The 23019-nt window shown below is 38.3% G+C and overlaps 1 protein-coding gene across 5 annotated transcripts in view; it reads right to left on the bottom strand.

Moving 5' to 3' along the window:
* Nucleotides 1–4555: 4555 nt before the first annotated feature.
* Nucleotides 4556–23019, bottom strand: part of PAX3 (paired box 3) — a 79792-nt gene continuing 61328 nt past the window's right edge. For 4 of the 5 annotated variants that reach the window (XM_055723715.1, XM_055723717.1, XM_055723716.1 and 1 more), the window contains 4 exons: nt 18943–19108; nt 17600–17814; nt 5214–5460; nt 4646–4680 (listed from right to left, as the gene is read on the bottom strand). In XM_055723715.1, the coding sequence (XP_055579690.1) occupies nt 4646–4680; nt 5214–5460; nt 17600–17814; nt 18943–19108 (663 nt within the window). Of the gene's footprint in view, nt 4681–5213; nt 5461–17599; nt 17815–18942; nt 19109–23019 lie in introns of all 5 variants that reach the window. The other variant, XM_055723714.1, reaches the window with a different exon arrangement.

Raw genomic sequence — 23019 nt, forward strand, 5'->3', positions numbered from 1 at the left:
GAACAGGTAGTGAAAATCTGACAGACCAGATGGCCTATTACCTACAACGACCCCAGAAGCAGGCTGCAATTCTGGTTATTTTACAATAGACAAATACCTTGAACAGATTCAGATCAACTCATGCAATTCTTTAAGATAACCCTGTGACTCTCTAGTTGCTCCAGGCAATATCTAGATGTCATTGGAAAAGCCAAAATAAATTAAAAATGGGATCTTCTAATCAGGATGCAGGTTTTCTTGCAATTATTAAGCGAGCAACAGAACACTGAAGTGAACAATACCAAGAGGTTTATGAATTCAAGCTGTTCCAGGTTTCTGATGGTCTCATTGATATTGCCTTAAATTAATTTCTTGTTATTTTATACAGAGATACCTTTTAGTAATCCACTTTATAGACTTGAAGGCCAGAAGACTTTATGGACAGAAACTATTGAAACTTTCATGGTTATTAAGGTAGCAAAAATGTATGCTTCACCTGTTAGCAGTAACCAACAGCACTCTGACAAGAGGGAATGCATTTCTTACATGCATGGAATATACCACACAATTCAGACACAACAAACAATTTTCTTGCTATAGTCATACTGCCAAAAAAGTGCAAATACATCCTTGCTACAGAAATCTAGTCACATTTAATAATTTGGGGTGGGGTTTGATTTCCAAAGTCATGTAACTTTTTATTTTTTCATTAAGTTTGGAGATCTATTACAGACCTGTAGCCAGATTTTTGAAGTTTGAATTTGCAGAGACCTTAACCTAGGGGTTAAAAATCTAGCTCTGATATCAAATATATGCAGAAAGAGATTTCTGAGGACATAGATCCTGTTTAACAATCAGCTATTTCAGTGAAGATCTGTAGGTTCAGATTGGCATTTTGTGCCTTTCAAAATAGCTATGGATACAGCTCAACAGCATTTGTCACGTGGACAGACAAGACTTTTTTGCAATATTGAGTAGAAAACCCTGTGTGATTACTGAGGAAAAAAATGTTTATTTATAGGTTTTGTTTAAATGGGATACATTGAATTATCCAGGGAAAACAGAAGGAAAATTAGGTGCTGTTTAAAATAATTCTCTCCTAGCTCATCCATTAAATATTATGCATGCTCAAATAAAGGAACAGTAACATATACCAATGTAAATACATGCTAAAATGCATATATTGGGTATTTTGATGGGAGTAGATGTTATCTGTAGATAAAGAAAGATTTAAAAGCAAAGAATAAATTAAAAATCACGGTTGTGCCACAAGGAATAAATACTTTTTCATCAAAGCCTGTCTCTCAATAATTTCCAATTCTTATATCTATGAGATGACAGACAGTTGGTTAAGCAGCTGTTGTTATTTATTTCCATCCTGTAAAATATGCAACTGCCCCCTCCAAAACAAAAAAAAAAAACCTAATAAAAAAAAAAACAAATGAGGAAGGACCCTCAGATCCATCCTTTCTGCATTCATCAGTGAGTAGGTTTTAGACTCCACTGCTGCAAGCACATTCCTCCAAGCTATTCCATGGCATTTTGATCGGATGCAATATCCATGGCAAGCTTGTGCCCCTTTGACTTTCCACGTGTTCAGGATTCATATTCCAGAAACACATGTGAACTCCCAAGAACTTCACCCTTGACAGTGATAACAAGAAGGGATCAACAGTACCCCAAGTAATCCTTATAGCTCTGTCAAAGATTCCTATAGCACATCACAAATCAGGAAACTGCTTAGTCCCCTACCCCAGGTTCCTCACTTCTTCTGGAAACAGCTCATCCGGGGTCCCCACTTGCATGTCTTGCCTGCAAAAGGACAGGATGATCTTCTTATCTGTCTTGTTTCCAGGCTCTCCGGCTCTGCATTAGTCTCTCATACAACAAAGTGCTTGGGAGACACTTAAAAAGAGGATGGAGCATCAAAAATGCCTGCAGTCTAACCAGGTCAGGAAAGCACCTCAGTAGCACTGCGGGGATGGAGGAAGAAATTACAGCTCTCTCCCACCCCCCACAGTTGCTGGAATCCAAAAGGACAGACGGTGAATAGGGCATTTTGCAATCATCCTATGACACAGGTACACTCTTCCCGGGAAGCAGCACTCACAGAGACATCGTGCAGTTCCAAACTGTGCAAGCAAGCAGATTTTTCTCCTGTATTTTACACCAAACTGATTGCAAGTGCGGAAAAAGAGGCTGATCTGGCCTTTGCAGCAAGCTTAGGACACAAGACAAACGCCAAGGGCCAAGTCCTCGGGGAGGGGAAGCAACGATGGAAAAAAAATGAGAAAAATTAGAAGTTTAGAGCAGGGAATAATTATTAATAAGATACTTTTAAATTTTAATTGTCACAGAAATTAAAATCATGTCAGAGAAATGTAAACTGGAAGGAAAAAAGAAATTTCCCCATTTTTCAGCATTTTTTTAACATCCTTTTTAAAAAAATATTTTCCTTCCTTTTCCAATGGAAGAGGGCTAGAGTTAAAAGAATAAAATAAAAATAAAATAAAAATAAAATGCACAGAAATAGAAGCTGAAAGAAATTCAGGCAGCTACATCCCCCACAAAATTGTGAGGAAACTAAATGCCCACCAAGCCTAGCATGAAGTAGAATTTCCTGACACACTGATGTACCACTAAAACTTACTCCATTCATCTTGAAGGGTCTTCCCCATGTTTCAATCAGCTTGTGCATGAGCCTATTAAAAATTTCTTCAGGCTTCTAAGGAAAAAAAAAAATCAGGACAGATACCACTGATAAGTGATTACAAAATTCCTGCATTGTAAAAGCCATACCAGTTGCCCTATTTGTGTGGGGTTCAAGTTTATTTTATTTTAAACACATAGCAAAGGCACAAGGCTTTTCTTTTGTTGGAAAGACCTACTACTGGTACCAATAGCACTTAAAAAAGGCATAATTCATTAACAAACACAGAGCTCCGGGTGGCACATTAGCAGTACCTGGGCACAGAGGCTGCCTGAGGCTCCCACAGCCCTGGGATGTGTGCAGAATACACTTACATAATGAATACAGTTTCCATTGAAGATAACATGGTTTATTTCTTCATGATGTTCAGATTAAAATGTATCAATGTATTTAGCACAATACTACATTTTAAGACAAAATCATCAGTGCTTTGCAAGTCTTCATAATGTTTATTCATTATAAATAGTAAATATTTACTGAACTTTTTACATGAAAGACGTTTGTTTTTCGTTTTCCTTTTTGTTGGTTTTTTTTTTGTTGTTTGGTGCTTTTTTGTGGTGTTTTTTTCTTTTTTGTTTTTTTCTTTTTACAACACGTGTGTTGTGGTAGAGGCTGCAACACAAAGATAATATTTCATTTTTCCGTCACCCTTAAGACCAAAGTGTGAACTAACCTCTGTACTGAACCTAGTCTAACTCACTACTTCATAGTCCTTAACGCTAAAAGGAATGTATTTGTGTTCTGCCTCCCTCTTTGTTCCAAGAATAGAGAGAAATAAATAACACCGCCTTCCATCTTCCTCTTCCTCTCAACATCACAAAACACAAATTTATTGACATTCTAAAATGTCACAATGCAAACTTCTTGTAAACCTTGGTTCCTATATTTTCTATATTGGATATCGCTGCATAATTTAAACAAATGTGTCAAATACAGGTCCATCTCTGTCTATGTCCTGCACATCACTAAAAAAATGTAAACGTAATCATTTCTTCTTATTGTTTCCTGAAAATGACCTTTAAATCATGATTAGCAAGCTGGATTTTAGTTGTCCAGCAGACTGCAACATTTCTGTGTTTTATCATCAGGAATTATGCACTGCAAAAATAAAAGTACCTGCAAAAATATAGTTCTGATTCTATCTATATGACTTTGGATGATCCCAAAGTTTGTGTGAGGTACACAGTATTGCACATTGCTAAGCAGTTGTGAAAAATCAGTCACGTTGTTGTTGATTTTTTCTTCTCCCAAGTTTGTTCGAAAAGGTACAACGGACTAGGAAAACTCCACATACAACAAGGTAAAATCTGTTTTTCATGTTACACAAGATCTCATCTCTTGGTATAGCAAAACTTGTAAGTGGCATTTATTGATGACATGATTACAAAAGCATGGTAAGGTAACCAATAAGTTGCTCTGGAAGTCTTTTGCACTTACACTACCTTCCTATAAACTGTGACATTTCCTCTTGATGACAATTTCCAGTGTGTAAAATGAAAGAGGTTCTCCTGCCCTTGCTTCAGAAATGGAGCAGTTTTAAAGTTAGACTAAAGTCAGCACCGGATGTCAGATGGGTCAGAGTATGCAGAGCTCAACTGCTCTAAGTTTCAAAATGTTCCATTTGTCCCAATCAATGCACATTAATTTCAACAACCTAAAATGGAATGTTTTGCCAGGCAGTGATATTAAATACTGCTCTGTTTTTTATACCCACTCATAACGAACCATGTCGCATTTATTTATTCATTATTGCTTTTGGCCTTTGTCTTCTGTATAGCTTTGTCCAGCCTTCAAAAGTCTACTAAAAGCTATGACTGGAGAGACCATAACAAGCCTGCTCCTCTCAATGGGACTGCCCCAGTTTAGACTGCAGTGTGTTGAGAAGATCCCTCGTATCCAAGCCTTGGAGTGAGACCGGAAAACAAGACCAGCTTTAACTTGAAGTGGACAGTTCATTTATGCAATATCTGGCTTCAGATAATGAAAGGCACCTGCAAAAAAGCAAAAGAAGCTTTTTAAGTCATGCTGTGACAACCTCACAGCATGGGGCCATGCCAACTACAGGTTGACATTGTCATATATAATACTGATATATCAAAGGAAAAGGACTAATATTTTTATTCCTAGGACAAGTTTGACAAAACTCTATGTATCTGGGATTATATACTGTAATGATTCTTGAGCTGACCTCATTAAGAACATGTGTTTCTAATAGTGGAATGCCAGTGGTTATTTCATTTTGGACAACCCTTATGTTTTACCTAATGGCAATCAGGTTTCATGTCTCAACAATTAATAACATCAAGATGTTGTTGACATCACTTAAGAAAATAATTATGCAGCAGAAATCTTGCTCGAACAATCAGCTATCTCACCCGTGCACTCTGCTCGGCTTTGGAGAATAGCAGTAGTCAGCCGTTAGGATCTCTCTGCTCGTAATTTTCTTTGTTACATACAGAACATACAGAACATGGATAAGCAGGTAGAGCAGTGTGCTTCCCAGTGCCAATGTTCCAATACTCACTTTGTCCATACTGTCCGTACTGGTAGCCTGTGACAGGGTCCATGCTGTAACCCGTGGTGCTGTAGGTCGGTGGGCAGTAGGACTGGGATGTAGGCAGGCTGTCTAAACTCTTCATATGATCTAGCCGCTGGCTGCAGCTGGCTGAGACAGTGGTGGTGGGCTCCAGGCCCCCAGTTAAAGGGGACAGGGCATAATCAGTTTGGGGCTGGTGAGGCACACCACCATGATTAGTCAAGAGTCCCATTACCTAAAAGGCAGAATAATAGTGTTAAAGTATGTGAAGAACAGTATTGCTTACAGAGCCATATGAGTTCTCAAGTCCATCGTTTGATTTCTTAAAATAGGTAGACTTGGTATTCAACCTATGCTTTGAGCATCTAATCCAAAGAGGGAGTAGAATTTGGTTGCATCATCCACCAAAATAAAATCTGATGGCTAACAACCAATAAAAAGTGATACCAAGGGCAAATAAGGAAATATAATTTTTAAAACCTTTATGATTTTAGAGTGTCTGATCCCATGCCCCACCTGGGACCTCTGCAGATGTTTGTTTATTCCTTGAGAACTCAGTTATAAGAGAATAAAAAACAAGTAGTGGCTCTTTAGCCTCACTGTCCTGCATGATCTACAAACATAGAAAAGCTGTGAAAAAGCTCACACAGTTGTTGGGCGGTGGGAGGTGTCCCAAGATCAGCAGTCATTAAAATAAAATTAATTTGGATTAGAGCACAGCAACACTACCAATGGAAGTAACAGAGCATCCCCAGCATCTACAGCAACATGGATATGTGGGGAAAGGGTAGAGCAGCTGTATCTCCTGATGCTGCATACCCTGTGTGCTGGCCTGTGAAGAAAGGGATGTGAAAGAGTAAAGTGCTGGTCATAACACCAGTTCTCAACTTCGTCCTCTGAGTTAGAGGACACAACAGATGTTCCAGACCAGTTTCAAGTCAACTGTGACTTCCTTAATAAGCTGCTTGTACACTCTTACAAAATCATCAGTCAAGATTAGTTGAAAAGAGAATATGAAAAATCCATGCTTGTCCCTATAAAAGCCCAGCCCTCTAGACCATAATCTCCAGTAAAAAAAAAAACCAACACATTCAAAAGCACCTATGCTTTCAAAGCAGGAATGAAGGAAACTACAGGGATAAGTTCTTGTTGACAAAAATCACTCACTATAGGTTGGTGCTCATCTCCTTTCCTGGCACGTGTCTCTAGCACATTTTGAAAATAAGTACAACAGAAAATTGCTTACTTCTGCTGGAATAAGTTGTACTTCAAAGCCTGAGAAATAGTCCACAGCTTATAATGGATGGATGACATACAGCTTCTGCCAAACCTGCATATTCTGATAATTTACGGGTTCTTCTTCCTCCAAAAAGGCATGACAAATATCTGACATATGGTATTTGATAATCATTTTGCTTTACTGCACTTCTTACCATAAACTAAAAAATAATAATTATTAAAATTTGAGTCTATTTTGTAAAGAATAAATTAATGCTTATAAAGAATATGTCTGGTACCTAAAGCTCTGATGCTCCTGCTTGTGTATTTGTTTTCCATCACAAAAGAAAAGGGATTATTACTGTAGCAAGCTTGTGGCCCCAGCTCTGAGTTTGTTTGTTTGTTAATAAATAAATGAAACAAGACCCAGGGATCATGATTTAAGTAGGAAGGAAGACCTGTCCAGGTCTTACGTGTCTGATAAGGAAAAGAGCAAGAAGCACAAGCAGAGTACTTCAAAAAGAGACACCCAGATACCTGCACTGAGAACACAAAACATCTCTGCATCAGATGCACCCCAGACATCTCACCACAAAAAAAAAAAGTTGAGAAAGAAGTTCAGTTACTACTTACAGCCCTAGAATGTTTACTTCTGTTTCACTAAGCAGAAAAACATGAGTCTAACTGATAGTATTTGCTAAAAGTTTCACGAACTGAAGCATTCATGCAAAAAGAAGTTTCAAAATATATCCAAAGACTTCATTTAGATACTGAAATCTTAAAACTTTTAAGTTAAAAACACAAAAGAATAATTTGGATTCAGGCCATAAGGTATTTTCTATTTAATTCAAATAATCTTTTCAATGTACAAAACCTATTAAAAGAATTTGAGGTTAATAAAAAACAATTTAAAAGATCTCTGGAATGACCACAGATCGAAAAAATCATGTTATTTGCACAGCATTTTGTCCCCAAAACCCCTAAAAGCTAGAATCACCGGGCTGTCAACTATTTCTTCTAAAAATTGGTTCCTGAAAGCTATTAAAATTTCTAAAGTTTATTTTGGCAAGTTTTTTGAGTTTAGAAATTACAAATATTTTTCTTGTACCTTTGGAAAATTATATGGTCCTGAAAATCTAGCATGCTTAATGATATGACATTGCATCAGCAGAGTACAACAGAACGTATGAACACTGAACCTGTATCCATTTAGGTTATACAAATCCTTGTCCTTTAAAATAAACACTAATAGATTCAAAAGAAGAGAAAGATCCACAAAAAAACATGGCTTAAACATTTACATTGAAAATTACTACTTTGGAAAATATTTATGTTGGCACCAGTATCATGATTTTGACTACAGCTGAAAACACACATGATTTATCAGAAATCTGAAATAAGTGCACAGCCCTTTCCATTCCTGCATAGCACCTATGTGATACCAATATTCACAGGGCTTTATGACATTCTGTTTCAAGTTCAAGAGCAGGGAGAAGGAGCTGGGCTCACGTTGCCCTCTCAGCCCTGCTGGAGTCCCCATGGCATCTTCTCTGTGTGAGCGCTCTCACAACACATGCTGTCTCTACCAGAACTTCTAGGACCAACTGCCAAGCTGGGCAAATAATTATTTTATCAACTACGTACTTTAACTAAACTTTTTTCTGTTTAATATTTTCAATGGAATAGAGCCCAAGACAACATTATTTGGACTTTGCCAGCAAAAACAGTGAGCTCAAAAACGTTGGGATTGGAAGTTATTTTACAGTTAGAGATTAGCCTTGAAATTTAAATGTGGATCCAGACCCAGGCTCAAAAGCCACTCAAACTTCAGTAGCATCTGTACTTGGATAGAGATATTTCTTCTCTAAAATTAGTATTTGATGAGATTTACTTTAAAAATTTAAAATTAATTACATAATACAAGTATTCAGGTATCTTTTTAGTTGCGTATGCACCTAATAGACACTTTGGAGCATGGACAGTTTGGAGCAGAACTGACGCAGCACTGTCTCTTGAGGCAGAGAAAACAAGTCTGAACAGTAACCATCTTCTCAGAAATATCTCCTCCAGAGGTCTTTAGAATAATCCTGCAGTTGATTAGTATCTAAATAATTAGATTTTTGGTCATGTCTTTTTTGAAAGCTATAAGGGAAGTAGCCTCAGGGCAGAAGTCTTTCGTAAGGTATGTGCCATGACCTTATCACCCATACAAGGAGTTACAGGAAGGGCATGGCTGACTTTCACCTAATCAATTAGAAAGCCATTAATGGGCCACATCTGCAGGATGCTCAGCACCCTCAGCTTAGTGGTGTACAAGAGAAACACTAAGATCAGGATTTTGCAACTCAGATCTTGTGCTGGTATGAAACGGTATAGTTCTAAATAAGTAAACAGAACTGATTGTTTTACAGTAACTAAGGAAGAACGTAAATTTATTCAATCCATATACCATCCAAATTACTGGAAAACACGTACTTCCCCCTGAATTACTTTGGGAAGGCCAAGGTAGCAATTGTCAGCCTTGCTGATCTGGATCCCGAAGAAGGTGAAAGAAAAATCAAGGGCTGGTCTAACACCTAGAACCAAATACTGCGTAACAATTTGATTTATTTTAGAAAAGAACTCCTGTAAATGCAAAAAAACCCAGGCTCTGAGTTTTTTGGCTACATATATTTTGTTCTCATTTTTTTTACAAAACACACAGAGAAATGTTGACACATAGCCTTTGAGCTTATACAGTAAAAGAAGGTATATATAATTGATAAAATAGTTCTATTCTGTTGGAAAACAAAGGTGCAATTAGGAACAAGTAAAGAGAACAGAGTGAACTGCAGCAACCAAACTCTTCAGAAAAGTTTTCAAAGAGCACATCCCAAGCAATCCAAAATATTCATTAGGGCAAACCCCCTTGCTGGTGGGGTCAGCACAGCATCACTAGCTGAGGTTATGATCCAGAAAAAGAAATTGAATGATGAAAGCCTTAAAGATCACGTAAGCAACATCTGGTCCATTATCAGCTATTAGAAAATACTTCTATTATCAACAAAATAAAGGCTATTAAACTGAGAAAAAGCTTATTCTATTTAAATGAAACATTATGCCTGTTAATGTGGTTGGTATTTTAGGATGTAGGACCTACCATAGGCACAATAAAATTCTCATATGTTTTAATTCATTTACGCATGCCTGCATTTAATATGCTTTGTGACCATGTCTGCAATTAATATGATTTATGAGAAAAGAACATGTGCAATATTTTTGGGGTACAGTGATACATTTTTTTCCCCTCCTGTGAATGAAAGATTTAATGAAACAGCTCAAGGAAAATTGTTGGCAGTTAACGTATTAAGTTGAACTGACAGAATCGTGAGTAAACTTTAGTGGAGTTAATGATATCCTCTTATCTGACCCTGACACATTTGCAGCATGTAATTTACAGAAGCTCTGTCCAGGGAATCTTGACAAATGCTCCTAACGATGTCAGGGCAATGTTCCATTCTAATGTAAAACAGATGTGGGTCAGATACCCTCATTCATCACCAACACTGAAAATTTCAAACTCCTTCCGAGATGAATGGCATTACCTGCTGTTAACTCTTTTCACTGTAGAAAAATCTCCCAAAAATAAAATATTGCACAAGAAAGAACACAAAAAGGATGGTTACAATGCATTAGAATGAGAGATTTTAGAAAATTAATTACAATTAATTAGCTACATGGATCTATATCTATAGGATCCTAGAACCCTGGTGCTGATTCATTTTTATCTATAAGAATATTCCTGCTGAATGTAGAAAGTGCCAACATGCCGAATGAAGAAACCCAACAGAAAGCATTTTTGTGCCAAATGGCAGGCACTGGGAACCACATACTTGGTTAATGAAAACAGGAGAAAATACACTGACTTTGAACATCTGAGGATCTGACCTTCTGCATAGTCATATCAAATGAGACCTCATACTGATTTCACACCACTAGACATCAGTGGTAGCTACACTGAAATTAGAGAAGGTCCAGTGGTGTATATTTAGGATAATTGAGACGATAACTTGATCCTTCATGAATTATATTCTTATCTACAGGAGATTACTAATGTTCACAACATTATCACAGTCTGCCAGGACATTCGTGTCTTTTTTCAGGTGCTAGATCATGGAGTCACAGGACTAGGTATCATTACGAAAGTAATTCAAAGAGAAGCTAATTCTCAATGTCCTGTTTGTATGAAAAAGCTTCAAAAATGTCAAGACGAATGAAAAGCTTAAACAAAGCCCAAAGATGAATATATACTCACAACTTATATGAAGAATATATACGAATATATAAGAATAAATATAGAATTAAACATCTCAAAACTTTTCCAGAAAGTCTCAGAGGTTGTAGGCTCATGAATTTAAATGCTTGAATATGGCAATATTACAATATTACAGTTCATAACACGCGTAAACTTGAGATCAAGTTGCGCTCTGCCTGTGAGCTCTTCTCCTATTGTCTACTCAAGCCAAAACACAAAAGAAGGATTCTGGCCACCATGAAAACCAGCCCAGCTAGTGACAGGTGGGCTCTCACACACCTTGCCTCCACAACTAGGATACATAGGTTTTTCTCTCTCTGAAGAGCAAAACAAACCAACAATACACCCTTTTTTAAATTATTTATTTCCTTCTTTTTTTCTGGTGATGGCCAGGGGATGGGATCTGCAAAGCTTTCATAGGAGGACTCTGACTAAACTCAATGTTTGGCCCTACACCACCACCTATTGCATGATCTACACCTACCTGACTGGATTTACCAACAGGAAATTGCTGCAAAATCCTAGCCATTTAGGTAAAAACAGTAAGCTATCCATAAGTGGGAGAGAAAAAAAAGATTGTGGACAAGCATAACTGGAGGAATCCAGCTAGTAAAGGGTTTATCCATGGGGCTCATGTTAACGTATATGCCAGTGCCTCTAACATTAGGCTAGTCAGCACTGAAGACAAATAAAAGTGTATATTGCTATTTTGACCAGGGGAAGCCTCTTCGTATTCTCAGCACTCAGTCTTTCTTTTATAAGGAAATTACAACTATAACTGATATCCTGGGAAAAATAAAACAGTTCTCTCTAGAGAGGTAGGAAATTTTGAAGGAAATGGAGTTTGATACATTTAAAGATGGATACATTGCTTTCCAAGGATTGCTAAGGATGAAATTCTGATCTTTCTGATCCAACTGCAATATATGCTATTCACTGATTCAGGTTGTGGCATTAGTTCCTTTATTTTTGAAAAAATCTAAAATATAGAGCATAATTAAGGACTCAGATGAGACATTTGTAAGTAAGGTGATTACTTATGACAAAGCCTTCATTCATGTACCAGTCCTCAACTGAATAAATATGCAAGAACTCAGATTCTTGTTGATATTTCTATTTTGTAAATTCATTTAAAAATTAGTTCACCAATGCATGCCATTTGCATGCATTCATAGTCTGTGAAGGGCTGACTCATACTTTCACTTATCAAGTGGTTTAAATAGAACTTCTACATGTAGCAAAAGCAAAAAATTATTTAGTGATGCTGAATACTCGGTCTGTGTATATTCTAAATGGTACAAATTTTTATGGAGAAAGATAAGTCAGTTTTGTGAACAATATCATTTAAAAAGGGTTAAGAAAACCAAGAAAGTGATATTTTATATGTGTTGTGTCATTCTACTCTTACTTTTTTCTATTTAAGATACCTGTATTTTATATTGCCTTTCTAAATACTTACGTTCATCATGTTACAATACAATTGGCTTAAGTTTCCAGGAAAGTCCAGAACTTTTTTGCATCTGCATGTAAGATTTCTGAGCTGTAAGAGGAGACCTGGTTTTTGAAGGCTGAAACCCCACCTACGTTTCTAGCATGGTGGGGATGGAGGTAGAAGTAGGGCCAGAGAGAGAAGTTGAGATGGACATTCAAAATGTAAGGTAGCCTGTTTATTGTTCTTGTGATATTTATATATTTAATTATATACCTTATATTATTTGTAAATGTATATTTCTATTTTTAAAATACTACAGTATTTACAAAACAAGTAATAAATGTTTTCTTGCACAACAACAATTACAAAACTATTGGATCTCACCTATTTGTATCCACAGAAACAAAAATAAACAATCCCTTTGGCTGAAGTTGGTTGGGTTTTCTTTAAATAAATAAATAATTTAAAAAAAAAAAAACCACAAAAGAAACAAAACCTCATGTTCATGAAAATGTTATCATGTGAATTGATTTTCTTCCTCACAAAGAAATGCCTGACCTCTCTCTCATTTGTTTTGTTTATTAAGTGAGGAGCTCTCAGAGTCAAGTTCATTATGGCAAAGATCATGAGCTTCTCATTGGTGTGGGACTTGGATCCAAATGAAATGTTTTTGTGGGCAACCAGTTGGACAGTAATTCAACAGAAGGTATAGGAAGAAGTATGATAAATTAACAGTTGCCTTTTTTCCCCCGTCTTGTTTTTCTTAACAACGGAATGCAAGTTTTTAGCCACTGCTTCCTGTATTTCCCTTAAAAACAGAGTTAACAAGACAACATGAACATACCTAACTGATTCGACAGCTGCCATCAGATCCTTCAGGTTAATGAAAGCCAAGTGCTCTCAAAGACTTAAGAGAAGCCAATTGCCTAAGATCTATCTCACCAAAAGGAGCTACAGTATAATTCTTAAACTCAGGCAGTGAAATGTTTTGACAGTAGAATAAAGAAACCTTGAAACAGCTTGCATCTTTACTCCTGTTCACGGAAAAAATCAGAATTTTCTTATCAAGATTATTCCTGAGCTCCAGGTAATGGCATGAGAATTGCAAACTTTGTTAAAGACTGTTATGATCCTACACACAACCCATACAATAGTCTGGTTTGACTCAATGGGGGAAGATGACAAGGAAGAGGAAAAAGTAGATCCGAGAAGTTTTCTAGAGGGCAAGGAAGAAAAAAAAATAATAAAAAATCATGTCCAGCAGGAGACTAGTTACATACATTTATTTTTCTTCCAGTAAAAACTTAACACTGCAGTACTATTTAAGCCTGAGTATCCTACAGGTTAAATACAGGAAGCAAGTGCCCCTGTGGGCAGTGATAGGAGTGTGTGTATATATGTATATATAGGAGTATTGCTGCTCCACCTGAATCCACAAGTAGCCTGAATCAGCACACTTCAAAATCAGCCGACTGCCTGAACTGCCTGGTGTAGGGCAAACTCTGCTGCTTTGACACTAATAAAAAGCACATGACAAGGTCAGGGGATGCCCATGTACAGCGGAAAAGCCTTTTCCCTTATCTTAAATGAAGCAGTTCAAAATATTGATATCCTGTCTTAAAAACAATCTGCTCTCTACTAAGACCGTACACCTGCAGTTGCAAGACAGGTGTTTTTGCAGTCACTCTTCTGCTTCACATCAGAGAACCAGTGATGGCCATTAATGTCAGGATCAGAAAGAGACATGCCAATTCAGAAGCACATTTAAGTCCTGTAGACACATATTAACACATAGATATGCTACCCCATAATAATTTTGTGTTAACAAATGTTTGTTAAAAGAAAATGCACTGAGCAACTGAAACCTAATTTGAAAAGGAAATACAATATTCTCATAAATGTATGCATGAAAGCCAAGAAGCTGCATAATAGGCATATAAAACGTAAAAATATGCAATTTACATATATTACACACTAATAATCTCTGTTCTGACATTATACTTAAAGAGCTCTGGCTGAGATGGCACGCTTGCAGTTGAGTTGCTTTTTCATGAAATACAAAAAAGAATACTCCTGGCTACCAGTTTCCCAAGACATTAGTCCCTGTCTTATTCCTGCAAAAGTCAACCCTTTGCAGGTCTGTAAGATAGAGCTTCTCTCACCACAGCCAGGTAGCAATAGGTAAGCAGGTGAACAAGGAGAGTAATCAGCCACCTGGAGGAGATCCTGCAGATAGATCTTGTCTTGATGTTAAAAAGTGCTAACTATTAACAAACTGGGACTCTCTGTTCCCTTATTTTTTTAAACAAGAGCAACAACATTTTATCACCCAGCTTGCAAGACAGGTATGTTACAGAGCATTCTGCCTCCTAAAACTGACCAAGACGTACAATCCTCTCTAACTTCCAAATTCAAGGCTAACAGAATAAAAATAAAATTACAGCACCCTGGCCACCTCCACTTGTCCTCTGCCTTCACCCAGCACTTGCTTTAAACCACATATTTGCCCATCATATTCAAGAGCAAAGTTAGAAAGGAAACACCCTGCATGGGCAATAAAGCTTCCCCAGGGGGCTGCGTGTCACACCCTCATTTGGAATAAATTGAAGTCAAAGGGGAAAAGGAGGTTGAAGTCTGGTTAGTATATAATCCCGTGAATCTTAATATTAGATTTTGTTCTGCATGTTCTTTAAATCACAAAAGATTATTTAGGCTTCAAACAAAGCCTGCCCACCCCTGCCGCAAAGTCACCATAAATTCAGCTTTACACACAGCATAACCAGAGTGCTTGTCTGCAAGACAGACATGGATGGGTGGAAACATTATGTTAATTGCTCACACACCCAGATTTATTGTAGTCAAAATCCACTGGCTAGTAAAAAGACCTGCTTGCTTTCTCATCTAAATTCCACACACACAGGCAGGGCACTGCAACATGCCCACTCAGCAGGAAAACTCCTGTTTCTCTTTCTTCATGAAATGCCCAACACAGAACTGGCTTTTGACTTCCCAGCCACCGCTACCTCAGCCACTCAGTCTGCACCTGGGTGCCTGCAGAAGAGCCCCGCAGAAGCGTGACAGGGTGACACACCGCAACACACTCCATGACTAAGGGGCATTTACACACACTAATGTCGCAACATACATGACCAACGTCCGAGGCTCTTTTGGGCATAAAGACACCCACTGTTTTCCTACAGTCCCACAATTTGTTGCATATAATTTACATATTTGAGGCTTTATCGTTCCTTTATGTAAAACACAAAGTCCAGGTATGTCACTTTATACATACGTAGATTTTATAAATATCTGTAAGTTATTGTATAGGCCCCAAAACTGTTTTAGAGGAGCTATTGGTAACACTGCATGAATTTAGGGTGGGGTTTTTTGTTTGTTTGATGGAAAGACCTTTCTCAGCCAGTGAAGATAATCATTCAGTTGCCAAGAAGCTCTTCAAATCTAAATGGATATAAATAATCTCCTGCATGCATTCAGTGAATGCACGTCAGTTTTGAGTGACCAGCTTTCTCCAAAGCCTGTTGATAGAGGTGCGGGACACAGCCAGGAGCTCTAAGCACTGGGGTAGATAAAGGTTTCAAAAGTTTAAGGAAAAAAACCCCAAAACCAACAGAAGTTTCATAGCATAAAGACAGGGCCAGGTGTAAAGAATCACAGTAACTGATTAAAGTCATCTAACCTGCTCCAGGATCTCTTTTTGATTATATTAAACCTCAGATCAACAAGACTTTGGGGGGAGGAAACCTGGCCTCACTTTTTTGTCCCACTTTGCCCAGACATCACAAGATTTCTTTACTGTTGTACTCCACTTCTGTGTCACAGACAATAAAAGCTTTGTGAAAGGGGAACATTTTCCATAGCCAGAACCAACACACATTTAAACTGACACTAACAACTACTTTTGATGGATTAGCACTAAATCCCAGAAAGATATTTATGTCAAAAATGTGGAAGCCTTGCATACTATGAAACTAGCCATTTAATAAATAATAAAAAAAAAAAGGCAGCAACTAATATAACGTCAAGGCTTTTGTTGGAGATTGCATTTAGAAATCAAAATTCTTTAGAGCAAAATCCATTCAAGTCTTGTTGGAAGTATATCTGTTTGTTTTTCTGTTGGTATTTTTTTCCTGAGGTTTCAAGCCATAAAGTTTTGTACCCCACTCTGTGCTATAGGAATCTGTGAAACTTAATTACATTTACCGTTACAAAAAAGGGTTTATGAACTTTTGCCTTTGGGCAAAAATGTTTATTTCATTGCCTTTGTTATTCATTCTTTTCAACTCCAGTGCCTTTGAACTTTTCAGCTGCACAGAGTTATCACCGTTGCACAGGAACCAGGAACTGTACTCCCGAGATGCAAACCACAAGTTGAAGAAAACGAAGGAGGCAAAGATATACGAGTCGTTATTTTGGCCACCCTTTGTGCCATTAAAATCTCATTTTCTGCCTATTAGAATGCCCTCTCCCTGCTTAGGCAGTGGTGATAGTCAGTGATTAGTGTGTAATTGAGTATAATTGTCTTTTCACTTTTCATTTGTGTCATTCCGAGCTTCTCTCTGTTTTTCTAACCTCGAAGAGGAAAAAAGGGTAGAAAGCAGATAAAGCTGTTAAAACTCTCACTTCAGCCCTGAAGAGATTCCTGATTGTAATTATAGATTGCATCCTCTTTGTGACTTGTCAGAATTTAGTGGACATCTCTTTCCAAGCACCTGGGCAAAGATCTCACTAATAAACTAAACTCCCATCTATTCAAGCTTCAACTAATAACGTTAGCTTCAGACAGATGCCACATGTAGGAAAATTTAACCAACCTTTTGACACTCAATTATCAAGGCAATTTATTAACATGATTTCCTAAAAAGGCTCATGCAAATTAGAAAAACAATTATGGTATTCATGCATTTATAGATTGCCAAAGAGCAGTAATACTCCTAATTTCTGTATTTATAACTTGATTATAGCTCATCTCAATGCACACTGCTCAGCCCTTGGAACTCTCCTCGTACAACTTGCCTGTAATTTTCCTGGACCATTCAGTAAAACTTTGGTGAGGTTATCTTAAAGAGATATTTTATTCACAGAAAAACTATACAATCTACTTTCTGTACCTAGCCATGGATATTCAGGAGAATAGCAGTACATTACAAATGCTTGACAACTGAATGTAAACATGAAGCCTACATGATTACATTATAAATCACTTGAAATTAAATATAAGCTATGACTCTTGATTCAGCCAGTAGGAGGAAAAAATAAAAAAAGAAGGAAACCAGCAAACTGAAATCATGTGGCTTGTATAAAGAATACATTATGGTTTAAATTTGGCAATTCATTATACTGTGGCCTGAGGGAATAGACTCTTTGGTTCTGGTATACAGCAAATCCTCTGTCTGAAAACACAGGACTGACCTGAGGTGAAAGGCCATTGCCAATGGCAGGGTTCATGGGATTTGAGGGCCCGGATGGAGGCACAAAGCTGTCTGTATAGCTGGAAAATCCATGCCTGGTGCTGGGTAGGCAATAGGCAGAGCTGCTCTCTGGATTCGAAGGGAGGCTGCTTTGGTGTACAGTGCTTGGAGGGAGAGGCTGAGGTCTATGGACGGTACTGCTTGGATCAGACACGGCTAGAAGCAAAAGAAACATGTTATGTTTTCCTCCGTTTTTTTCTTGCATAACAACTTCATTATGTGAAATTCAACTTGACAGGATTGCATCAGGGCCTGCATCAAAGTACTGGTTAAGTAGAAGGGTAAATCTTTAATGTCATTAAACATTTACCTGGCCAGTAAGACTACACAAAAATTCTTAAACAGACTGTAAAAATCATAACAGAAACATGCAGTTTTCAGACAATCCTTAGTGGGCACATGTTGTTCAGAACTGATACATCAATTTATATGTGTGTGTATATATAATAAAAAATAAAGGAAAAGCTTTATTTGCTTAGCAGACTGGCAACAGGCTTTCCCCTTCTCATCACAGCACAGAAATTCTGCCCTGGTTTGTAGTGAACCTAGCAATGGATGATAGAAGCCCTGGGCTTTGAAAAATTCCCTTAATTAGAACATCCACCAACAGTTAGGATTCATCTCAAGGAGGTAGAAAGAAGAGTACAGTAACTTATTTTATAAAAATGTCACCTGTAAAGTTTTTCTTTAACAATAAATTCTAGTATAGCCTAGATTTGAGGCTCTGTTCCCTCCCTGCACTCCCAATCCATCAAAGTTCACAGAATTTCTGATAACATTAAGACAAATTGTTACGATACTGAGACTTGCTACTATCTGATGTGGAACAAGACAGTCCGAATAGCTAGATTTTCCACCATCAGATTATTCAGAGTACTTACAGAAGTTTCCAGTGCACCATCATTGAAAGCAACAAAGACGACAGAACGCAACTGCTGCCTCCCTCCCCGCCAGCCAAGCACTCTCAGCAAAGGGGGCCAATGCAACAGAAGGGTAGGGAAGCATGTACGTTGCTTTACGAACACTGCACCTCTGCCGTGCAGGACGCTATTATTTCCCTAGCTAGCAGCTTTCACCCGTAACCAGCGCTTCCTTGCAGCAAAACAAACTCAAATTCTTACATGTTTAAAATAAGCAGGCTTGCAAGGTCCTCGCTGACTCAGACCCTAAATTAGCCAACACCCCTTTTTCTACATTAGAAAAGAAAATATTTCTGCAATGGATCAGCACAGGAAACCCCTCCCAATAACACTATTTTAACCAAGTACCTGTTGGCTACTGTACCTTGCGGTATGGAGGTGGGCTGGTAGGAGGGCTCAGAGAGCTGGTACGTTGGCAAAGTTGGCATGGCACTGGGTGGAAATCCTCCCGGGATCAGATGGTTGAAAGCCATCAGTTGATTCGCTCCTGCCTGTTTCCTCCATCTAGCACGACGGTTACTAAACCAGACCTACAAATGTTTTAATTACGGACATTTGATTTTTGTACATTTAATATGGGTGCATCAGAAATAACAGCATTTCTTTTCAAATGCATTTGGTGTCTGAGACAAGAGATACAGAAGATGCGCACTGGGCTCAGAGCTGCCAGCAAGAAAGGTGCCTTTGGCACACACTTCCACAGTTCAACGGACAAGACATAGGAATCCTGAACCCCAGCTTCCTCTCAAATACAGCTTCTCCTGAGAAACAAGCTGAATAACACTTTCAAGCTTTAGTGCTTTTAATAGCTATTAATCACTACCCTTATGGTGCCAGATTTAATGAGAAAGGGAAAACAGCTCTCCATTTCGTCTAAGTGTGAGCCAAAACTATTTCGTCTGAATTGTATTGTCTTTATATTTAATTTGCTGACAAAGTTAGCAGCACCACTTAATGCACTGTTGGAAGGTGCTTGTACTTACATATTGGGATACTATATTGCCCTAATGATCAACAGATCTTTAAGCTTTTGATTTGAAAAACACAAGCCCCATGTACAAAACACAAATCCCTCGCAGCAAGTTTTCATGTATTCACATATGTACAAAACATCTCTTAATAAACTTGACATTAACAGTAGATCAGTATTTCAGTACTAGATTAGCATTTCAGAACCACTTTGAAATCTGTTCCCAGGACAGAGTACCAAACAGATGGGGTTTGAATTAGTGGGACATTTTAGCTATAAATCTGCTGTCTTTCACATGATTCTAACTTCATGTTTTAAGTTTTCCAAGTCTTGGATGGCTCTTATTGCCTTCATGAAAGGAAAAGACAAGACTTCACAAATGCAGACATAGTAAGAGTTGCAAAACACAGGTTAATATTGATATTACAGTGATTCCACATGCCACAAATCGGAAGGGCAACCAGCCACAGCAGGGATGCTTGGACCAGCGTGCACATGCACTGCCCTGCTGCAGATTTAGAGCAACTTCTAGATTACAGCACTTGGGTCCATGAGGTAGACGACCACAGAAAAGAAAAGTTGTTTTGCAATAAGGGAGGGTACATATTTGTAAACAAGCAGGCAGTTACTCCTAATTGTACACCCCGAAGCAGCTGCAATGACCAACCATGGATACTATCAATTATATAAAACATTAACTGAGCTTTAGCATCTTACAAAGTACATCTGCATAGCCTGTAAGGCAGTCTGGCCTGAAGGCCACTGAGGCACCTCGGCTGATGAGCCACACGTAGATGCATTTGTAAAAGTAAGTTGGGTCTCCGATCTGTCACCTTTCTTGCAAGCAGCCCACACTGGCTCATGAATCAGCCATTACAGACTGGATTTCTAGGTGTAATATCATTTACAAACTGTGAGTGGTCCTTACATAATACTCTAACAACATTTTGGACTATGCTGTGGGCTTGTCCTCTGCTCACTCTTTCAGAGTAGGAGTGGTGGGACTCACTGGGCCATCTGGTTTCTGATGCGTGCCATCTGTCACCATGTAGTTTGATCTGGCTTCATCCCCTTTTCAGAATGAGAGGCTCATTTCACACAGCTGCCTCCTTTGCTGCCTCCTCTGTTGGGCACACCTACTCCTCAATTACACACTCCCACTCCGGTTTAAGATTTAGGACAGAAGGATAGATGGAGTCTCTGTTCTACCTCAGGAATCCCTCTCAGGTTTTTCACTGTACATACTAACCCTCCCGCTGCCTCCATGTGAACCATTTCTGAAAGCAGCTGGCAGGGACAAGACACTGGGGTGGAGAAGCAAGACACACAATGAGCAATAGTTGAGGATGGATCTAGATTCAGCAATACTTTTTTACTTGCTCATCCTATAGACATCTATATCCTTTTTTATGTCTCTGCTTACCCTTTGCTTCCCTCACTGACATTTAAGTATAAATTTCTTATTTACCCTTCACAGATTCTTTCTACCTGCTTGTGTCTCCCAAAGCCTACCATTCTTAAACTCCTGTGGCAGTATCTTTTGAACATGACCAAAGAGAAGAAAAAAGGGGCAAGACATGTTGAAGAGGGATGAAAAGGCTTTGCTAAAGAGCCAAAGAGCACTTAGGAAGGATAATGGAGGTCAGAGGGAGCAGGGAACAGCAAATGCATGCTGTAATTAGCGTACCCAGGTCATTAACTATGGTTTTCTCCGTGACACTCTCACTTCTTCAGGTCAAGAGGGTTAACTGATGATCTTCCAGTGTTTTGGGAACACTAACTGAACTACATAAGTGGACTTCACTGAGGAAAATGAGGTAACAAGATTTTGTTTTCTCTACAGATTAGCATTTGCCTTCAAGCCCTAGTTCCTTATTAAAGTGAGTCAGAACCCAAACCTGAATTCAGTAGCAAGTGATTTGCAGCAAGTGATTTGCATTAATGCCAAGTTTTATGCTTTTCTTTACAGATAGATTCTGGCTACTTTTATAGATTTGCATTTTTCTAGAACTGCAGATACATCTTAACCCTGAAAGAAACACACTCAATGGTATCAAAGTCTACAGCACCCCCACAATGAACATGCTTGCGCAGAGCTCTGTTGTTACCTGGAGCCCCATTAAATTAAGTGGGACCCTGCAGGGGTACAGGAGCCTGCCTGGACTGTGCAGAAACAAGGCTGTGTATTACGACCTCAGTGCCACATGACTGGGACATACTAAATGGATGCTACTTGACTGGCACCCATGTCACATGCTGCTGGCACAGCCTTGGCTCCAGGCTCATTGGCTCCAGCCGCTGCCACTGCACTGCCTTGCTGCCCCCGTCAGCTGCAGCACACACCTGCTGCTGCCTGCCCTGGCTTCTTACCTTCCCCAGGCAGCAGGAAGGCAGATGGCACCTGAGTAGCACCACAGTCAGTCCAAAATTAACTCACCAAAACACCTTGAACCAATCCAAAACCACAAAGCAAGTCTTATTACCACTTATACCACACACATCACAGAACAGTAGGGGCACATTAAAACAAAAATAAACAAACAAAAACCCCAAAGAAACCAACCAACCAAACAAACAAAAAAAAAAAACAACACAAAAGCAAAAAAACCCAACCCAACCACACACCTTTACATGAAGCACCAGAGGTCCGATCCACACATGTACTCATTTCCCTTTGATTTTAATGGGCTTTGGATGAGCCTTGGTAAAAATACTAAAAATATTTTATCTTCAAAATGACCATAAGTATGGCCCCAACTCCTTCCATCACACATTTTTACAAGTGAACACACTGAATCTCTGAATCTGTAATTCCAGATGTTTTAACACAACAGTTTTTATTATTGTTACTATTTACTGTCATGGCCTCACCCTTTCCATATGGCTCAAGATTTAGTTTGCAAGTGTGTTTAACTCCCATTTTATACCAGATAACTTGCAGGTTTCAGATGTTGTGTGTGACAGAAAACAAAGAAGAAATGATGTAACAGTGAGACAGCAGGGAAAAAAAAACAAAACCCACAAACAAAATTAAATGCAAGAGTTAAAAAGTTGAAAATTGATTTTGGAAAGTCAAGAAAAAATTACTCAAAACTAAATAACTCAAATATTTTATATACATTTTATGTAATGTTTATTAAAAGTAGTTTATTGAAATTAGATCCCAAACTTTATTCAGTAGCAGTTATATGCTTTCTATGTTAACTGAAACAATTTATTATTACTTTTTAACCATAGTATTCCACTTAGATAATCTTCGGCTGCCTTGACTTATTCTCAAGAATTCAGGAATTATTATTTTTTTTTAAATCAACACATATCATGAAGAAACCATGTGCACTACTACCACTACTTAATCTTGACAAATGTTGCCAATATCAAGCCAAGATCTTAAAATATAAATCTAGTCACCACAAGCCAAGTGTCTGCTTAGAAACACATTGTAAAGACCTGGGGAAATACTTCCATCTG

This window comes from Falco cherrug, chromosome 11 (genome assembly GCF_023634085.1).
Source record: "Falco cherrug isolate bFalChe1 chromosome 11, bFalChe1.pri, whole genome shotgun sequence".
In the NCBI taxonomy this organism is placed as follows: Eukaryota; Metazoa; Chordata; class Aves; order Falconiformes; family Falconidae; genus Falco; species Falco cherrug.